This window comes from Octopus bimaculoides, chromosome 11 (assembly GCF_001194135.2).
Source record: "Octopus bimaculoides isolate UCB-OBI-ISO-001 chromosome 11, ASM119413v2, whole genome shotgun sequence".
Lineage (NCBI taxonomy): Eukaryota > Metazoa > Mollusca > Cephalopoda > Octopoda > Octopodidae > Octopus > Octopus bimaculoides.
The window spans coordinates 74,169,857-74,178,289 of NC_068991.1; the positions used below are offsets into that span (position 1 = coordinate 74,169,857).

At 40.0% G+C, this 8,433-nt stretch overlaps 1 protein-coding gene across 1 annotated transcript in view; it reads right to left on the reverse strand.

The window, feature by feature from the left end:
• The window catches only part of LOC106873683 (plastin-1), a 75,469-nt gene that overhangs the window by 12,783 nt on the left and 54,253 nt on the right, over positions 1-8,433 (reverse strand). The window contains exons 2-3 of the mRNA XM_052972010.1: positions 5,144-5,299; positions 3,393-3,562 (exon numbers count right to left, since the gene is read on the reverse strand). Of these exons, the coding sequence (XP_052827970.1) occupies positions 3,393-3,562; positions 5,144-5,299 (326 nt within the window). The remainder of the gene's footprint in view (positions 1-3,392; positions 3,563-5,143; positions 5,300-8,433) is intronic.

The window sequence follows — 8,433 nt, forward strand, 5'->3', positions numbered from 1 at the left end:
ATATATTTTTTTAATCTTTTACTTGTTTCAGGCATTAAACTGTGGCCATGCTGGGGCAGAGCCTTGAAGGGTTTCACTAAACAAATCTACACCAGAACTTATTTTTTTAAAGTCTGGTACTTATTCTATCAGTCTCTTTGTCAAACTGCTAAGTTAAGAAACACAAACATGAGTTATCAAGCAGTGGGGAGGGGACAGTTTCAAACACAAACACACACACACATGCATGCGACTGGCTTCCACACACTTTCGGTTGACCAAATTCACTCGTAATGTATTGGGTGACACAAGGCTATAGTAAAAGACAATTGCCTGAGGTGCTGTGCAGTGGGATTGAACTTGAAACCATATGACTGCAAGTTTGCACAGAAAGCTCAACCACAGAGCTGTGTGTCTGCACCCCCTTTGCACAATGGGTAAGTTTGAATTTCCTTTTAGCAGACAGGAAAGGCTACAAAGTTGGAACATATCAGTACTGTCGTATCATTTAACAAGAGAGAGAGAGAGCTTTCTGGATACGAAACCATTCCATATAGGAGGGATAATATGTAGGGGGAGGGGGACGAAATGGTTGGAGTGAATATAGAAATGATACACAAATACACTGCTGCTCTCCCAGAACTCAGATGTGCTGATGTAGGTGGGTTTTCTCAAGAACCAGGCATCAGAGTCGTGGAGTTGGAGTCAGAAACAATTAAGGGGTAACTGGAGTCAGAGTTGGAGTCAGTAAAACTATACCGACTTCGACTCACAATATCTTTATTCTTTGATATAAACCGGTTATAACATGTAGGCCTACTCAAAGTACAAGCATATGCATATGTGTTTATGAGATATGTAGACCACAATCATCACTTGATTACATAAAGAGGAGTCAGAATCGAAGTCGGAGTCAAAGTCTTTTGTTTCGACTCCACAGACCTGTCAAGAGCCTCATCATATTGCCTGACATCTTGGTCCATTGTCATCTCCTCCACGAAGCCCAACATCTCCAGATCAGCCCTCACTACTTCCCCCCCATTTCATCCTGAGTCTCCCTCTTCTGCAGGTTTCATCCACTTTCAGCAATCGGCCCTTCTTTATACAAATGTCCTCCTTCATACGCATCACATGACCAAACCAATGTAGTTTTCTCTCTTGCATAATACATCTGATTCCTCTCCTGTCTAACTTTTCTCTCAACACATTTGCACTTTGCCATACATGTGCACTGATGTTGCACATCCACTGGAGCATACTAGCTTCAATCCTCTCCTTGAATGCAAGTCCTCCAGAGCCATTTGTACACAACTATCATGCAATCTGACTTTCACTCACCGAGAGAGAGGCCATTTGTTGTCATCGGAGGTAACGTAACGATACATACCATACACAACACACCATACATACATAACACACATAACAAATAAATAAAGTCTATTTGCCAACGTAAAGTGGCAGGTCTGCTTAGGATGATGTTACTACTGTTTAGCCCCAGGAAAACATCTTTTCCAGTTGGCTACCAACACATCATCTGTGTCTGTATACTGTGAGCACAGATAATGTATCGGTAGCCAACTGGAAAAGAGGTTTTCCTGGGGCTAAACAGTAGTAACATCTTCCTAAGCAGACCTGCCACTTTACGTTGGTAAACAGACCTTACTCTGCAGTACTGTTACTACATATTTCTCACTCAGAGATATAAAACTAGTTGGTCTTCTCTCTTTATATATACACAACTAGGATCTCTTAAAGTTAACTGAAACCTCTTAAAGGCAGGACTTCAGAATGGCCACAATCCAATGCCTGAAATCAATATGTGAATGTGTGTACAAGTAAAGTAATATCACAGGCTAAGTGCAGCCAGGCCAGCACCAATGAAATTGAATCTGCAGCTTCATTAAATGACATTGCATATTTATGGCAATGACAAAAAGCTCGTCTTCCTTCCATTAATCAGTCGACGAGGCCAAATACACCATCTCTATTACAGATAAGTTTACAAAACTGATTAAAACAAAAAAAAAACAAGAACGAAAATAAATGAATAAAACTGGAAGGACGTTTTAGCATAATGAATTTAATTACTGAAAAGATAAAAAAAAAAAAAACCACACAACAGGACTTAATTAAATAATAACACCAATTATAACCCTCTTTGTCCTCTGCCCCCACTTCATCCTGCACAGCCTGAAATTCCATTCATCAGCAAAGACAAAGGAGACTAATTGGACATAAGTATTTCTCCAATGTGGTTTTACTTTGATGTTTTGCTTTATTTGTTCTTGTGAAATGTTACTATTTTGCATGTCGGGAGCTGAGCTGGCAGAACTGTTAGCACAGCGGACATAATGCTTAGCAGCATTTCTTGCAGCCTTATATTCTCAGTTCAAATCCTGCCAAAGTCGATTTTGCCTTTTATCCTTTCAGGGTCAATAAAAGAAGTACCAGTTGTGCACTGGGGATCAATGTAATCAACTAGCTCCCTTCCCGAAAATTTCAGGCTTTGTGCCTTTAGAAGAAAGAATATTGCTCTTTGTGGTGTAAGTATGTATGTATGTATTTTATTTGTTTCAGTTATTTGACTGCGGTCATGCTGGAGCACTGCCTTTTAGTCGAACAAATCAACCCAAGGACTTATTCTTTGTAAGCCTAGTACTTATTTTATCGGCCTCTTCTGCCAAACCACTAAGTTACGGGGGACGTAAACACACCAGCATCAGTTGTCAAGCAATGGTGGGGGACAAACACACACACACACACACATATATATATATACACACATGAAGGGCTTCTTTCAGTTTCCGTCTACCAAATTCATTCACAAGGCTTTGGTCAGCCAGACACTATAGTAGAAGACACGCGCCCAAAGTGCCACGCAGTGGGACTGAACCTGGAACCATGTGGTTGGTAAACAAGCTACTTACCACAAAGCCACTCCTGCGCCTATATGTATGTATGAGCCAAATACTTCAAACCCACATACTTCTTGTTCTTCCCCCATTCAATTCTAGTCACATGATACCTCATCACCCCTATTTTATCTCTTTCCAGCTCCACCTGGTTAATCCCAACATTTCTCTTAAAATGTGAGTAGCCATATAACTTGTCTACAGCAAGGGGCCTGGTCTATTTTGGACCCTTCTCTCATACTTTAACCCAGTGATTCTAAACCATTTTTTCCATCTTTGGACCCCTTTGATTTCTATTTTCCTCTGGTTGACACCAAAAAAAAAAAAAAAAAAAGTACTGACATAGATTCATTCGACTGAGCATTTTAAGACAGTGCTCCAGTATGACCACAGTCCTCTGAGTGAAACAAGTAAAAGATAAAAAAGATTCTATGCAGCTTTCTAAGGACTCTGCAGATCCAATTCCTTGACCTTACGTTTAAATATAGAAAGAAAACTTACGAGTTGATCCATTCAGAAAAGGCAACTTGTTCTGCTGTGCGTACAGAGTGGGTGGTCCCTGCACTGGAGGCTGTTGTTCGTCCGCCATGTGTACAGATTCCCTCTCGGCGTTGTACTTGTTTCTTAAACAGGATTCCTAGATCTTTATTTTTTTTCAGTTCAAGATATAACTGGGGAAAGAAGAAAATAGAAATTAAATTAAAATAGAATTTTAAACAAAAATTAAAATTATTCTTGCAATGGCTTTGAATACATTTGAATTTACGAACAACAAATACTGGTGGCATGTAAAAAGCACCCACTACACCCTTGGAATGGTTGGCGTTAGGAGGGGCATCCAGCTATAAAAACCTTGCCAGATCAGACTGGAGCCAGCCAGTCCTCAGTCAAGCTTGCCAGTCCTCAGTCTTGGCTTGCCAGTCCTCAGTCAAGCTGTCCAAACCATGCCAGTAAGGAAAATGGATGTTAAACAACGATGGTGACGATGATGATCTCACACCAAGTTGTGTACCTCTGGAAGACAACACTTTTTGTCAGTCACCAGACGATATCCTTTCCTTAGGGTCAACGGGCGAGCATAGGGGACAGCATCTCACAGATTCATGTCAAAAGTTGACAAGAGGGGACTGTCCTAATAACAAATTCAGTTGGCTATAATGAGGGGTGATGTAATATTACAGAGAAAGGCCTGTGAAGGTCATAGAAGAAGGGGACAGGCATAGGCTAATCTTTCTATATTTCATTCTCGAATTTGTTGGTGTGTGCGCACACACACACACACACACACACACACACACACACACACACACACACACACACACACACACACACACACACACACACACAGGTCTTTGGACTAACTTCAATTACTTATTGAAATTGGACTGACTCCTCTTTGCAAGCATTTGGGCCCAGGAAGGTCAAGTAATGGAAACAGGTTTGGATATAAGTAATTGGAGAGGCAGGAAGGAAGGGGGGGGGGAGAAAGACAAAGAGACCAGAAGAGAGGATTAATGAGAAAGAAGGGGGGAAGGGGAAGGAACAAGAGTGCAAATGTGAACAAGGGATGGCACAAAAGGGCAAGGGTGACCATGAGAAAAGGTTAAGAGATGGAGAGAAAAAGAGAGGGATAGAGAGAGAGAGACAGAGACAGACAGATCAGTAATAGACATCATTTAAAAATATCTCCTCCACCCCCAACTGTAAATGATAAACATAAATAAGCTGTGCTGGTCATATTTTTACATAATTATCAATGTCTGTTTATCTAAGAACTTTCAAAAGTAGGTCAAGTAATGTAGGTCAACAGTGTTAAGAAAGTTATATGTTTAGACAGGCAAGGAAGAGAGGGTGGGTGGGGTTCCTCTGGTCTTTGGTAAAAAGAATAAATAAATTCAGTGGTAAAATAAAAATTCTGTATGTAGAGCTTGTGATATTTGCAGTTCTTATGCTGTTCAGTCCCAGATCATCCCACAGAGCAGACCCATAACCAGAGACAATCCTTACGATTGCAAGCCTGATGATCTAACCATTGAGCCATGCGCCTTCACCAATAGAGACATGTTAAATATGTCATAAATGAAGATTTTAATCACTTAATTAGAATGATAATTTCATTGTTCTCTTTAAATCTCCCCACAAAGCAGTTACTCTACCCTTAGGAGAAACACTGAACAAGGATGAAATAAAATAAGAGAAAGAGAAAAAAAATACTGCTGGACACAGCTTTTATTAAAGAAAGTGATAGTTACCATTTGAAATTCATCAATGTCCAATTTTTGATCTTCTCCATGATCAAAGTTACCAATCAAATCACGGATTTCATAACCAGCAAGCTTTATGTTGAGTTGTTCAAGGGCATTATCAAGTTCAGATGCTGTGATGTGCCCACTGTTGTCTTGATCAATCTGCAAAGAGACAATAATAAGACATTAATATTCATCCACAAATACACAATGTTTTATAAAGTTACGTATGGTTTCATATAAGCATCATTCATAAGAACAAAACCAATGTTACATACATGAAGGCAGATGACAGAATGCTTAGGATGTTGCACTCACAATTGCAAGATAATAGTTTTGATTCCAAGACCCAACAGAGCATTGTGTTCTTGAGCAAGATTATTCATTTCCTTTTACTCCTGTTCACTTGGCTGTAAATGAGTAAGTCTGCAACAAACTGGCGCTCTGCTGAGGAGGTTTGTGTGTGATCTTGGTCACTTGTGCAGCATAGAAGCCAGATAACTACCCCTATGAGTCTTACAGCTCAAAACAGAAATATCCAAGAACTGATGGTAATGAATGTTTAATAACTAAATATTTCCTACATAAATACCATATCATGGCCGCCTCTTGCAAATGTGAATGGCCTGGTGACACATACCTTGCTTTTGTTAATTGCTTTAGAGTCCTGGGTAATCGTGAGTAAAAGTAGACATTCTGTCGGACCTACTAACTGTGATCCAGCAGAACATAAGAATGTGACAGCTAAAGGGCTGAGAAGGTAACACCAGTATGTAGCTGGTATTCATTTTCAGTAGACAAGACTGGTGTGATGTGAAAATGAGTGCCTTTCTCTGGGATAAAATGTGACATTAAGTTCAGTGATCAAATCCGTGCTCATGAGTCTAAAGACCATGTACCTTCACTCTACAGAAAAAAAAAAATGTTAGAAAGAAAAAAATAGTTGAAGCAAGGAATAATGTCTGTTAGATGCTCGTGTCTTTTCTTTGACATGCTCTAGAAGAACAGTAAACAGAAATTGTGGAACCCTGTTGTATATATCATATACAAGGCAGCAAGCTGACAGAATCGTTAGCATGCCGGATGAAATGCTTAGCAGTATTTTGTCTGCTGTTACGTTCTGTGTTCAAATTCTGCCAAGGTCAACTTTGCCTTTCATCCTTCCGGGGTCGATTAAATAAGTACCAGTTACACACTGGGTCGATGTAATCGACTTAATGCCTTTGTCTGTCCCCTCTATGTTTAGCCTCTTGTGGGAAATTTTAAAAAAATGTGTGTGTGTGTATACATATATGTATGTATGTATGTGTGTGTGTCTGTTCTCCTCCCTCATGCTGGTTTGTTTAACTTAGACAAATGGACCTCAATACCTTTTTCCCTTTTTTTAAAGTCTGGTGCTGAGTGAAAACCCCTCAAGGCATTCCCTCCCCCTACACAGTGGTAATTTAGGGACTGAAACAAGTAGAAGATAAAAAGATATGATTCTATAAGAATATATTCATTTAATGGAACAGCCATTGAACTGAAAGATCAGGCACGAAGACAAATAAATGGAAATAGAATGGATTTCAACTTTTACTCCTGAACCCTCGATATCCCTTGGAGCCCCATTTTTGTTAAAGGGTCAGTAATATTTCTCTACACTCTCTCTCCTTCTCCCCTGACTTTTTTCCGTTTTACCATCCAATTTAAGCATTCGTTATTTAGCCTCACATCACCGGAAATGTTGTTCAGGATGTGACCCAAATAAAGAGATACAGTATTGGTCTTGACAGTTATCTATCTATCTGGGGGGTGGGATGGGAAGAGGGGGAAGGGTAGTGGTGGGAATTAACTATCATTTCACAGGAACATCCACATGGTTGCTCCAAAACAAATTACATGAGAAAATATTTTTTTTAACCAAAAAGTCATTCTGTTTTAAGTTAAAGCAACAAACAGCAGACCGCGTGGTTAAGGAGTTTGCTTCCGCAACCATGTGGTTGCAGACTCAGTTCCACGTGTGTGGAACACTTTGGGGTGAATGTGTGTCTTGTAACATAAATCTTGGGTTGGCCAAAGTCACCTTAGCAAAATTTGGTAGTCAGAAGACTTGTGCAGAAGCATAGCACATCATCATCATCACCATCAGTATTCTACATACACTCATCCATGCTATGTGCCACAATGGCCAAATGGTTACAGTGCGGCACTCATGATTGTAAGATTGTTGTTTCAATTCTTAGACTGGGCAGTGCATTGCGTGCTTGGGCAAAAACCTTCATTTCACATTGCTCAGGCCATTCAGTCGTAAATGTGTAATCCTGCAATGGACTGGCACCCTCTTTAGGCGGCAATGCTGAGATCTTAGTCATTAATAACTGTGGAAACTAGGGGTGTATGGATACCACTTCCTGTTCCCTTTTATACAGCATCCGGCGTAATGGCAGATTAAGTCTTCACCAGATGGTGAGACTGATCCCTAAATGTGTCATCCGCCGCAATCTGCGCCTGCTGACATCAGGTTAAGTCTCCGTTAGAAAAATTGCTGATTCTGCAGGATTAGCCGAACAGAATCAGCAATCAACATTCAGGAGATGATGATGATGTCCATGTTGGTATGGGTCAAATAATGGTTTTACTGAGGAGGTGTTTTAGAGCCGGACACCCTTACTGTCACCAGACCTTTTAATCATCTTTCACAACGAGCAGGGACGTGATGTACACGCTCTAAAGCTGAGATACATCATTCATATTGTAGTAAAGATTGTTTGCCAACATAACATGGCAGTCCTGGTTTAGGACGAACGTTGCTGTAATTTAGCCCCAGGAAACATAGTATCTCGCTGGCTGTATGACACAATTTGTGTCCTTATATATATATATATATTTTTTTTAGACACAGATCGTGTCGTATAGCCAGCTGGAGATGATGCCTCCTGGGGCTAAATTACAGCAACATTCGTTCTAAACCAGAACTGCCATGTTATGTTGGCAAAAAATCTTTACTACAAAGTACTGAGATTAAAAAAAAATTTTAAAAAGTAATTTTCATCATTCATATTTCATAGGTAGATACTGATGAGGGGAAATGTAAAGACTCGTAAACAGGCCCCATGTGGTGTTTGTTCTGCCAAGTTAGACAATCTATTGCCACTCTCGCACTTGGAAATGCAACGAACCAGCAACTGGTCCATGAAATGCCAGCAACCAGCGTCACCATTGCTCACTAATCTCCATATGAAATATATAAATAAGTAAATGAACACAAAGATATATGTGTGTGTGTATATATATACATACATATATATATACAT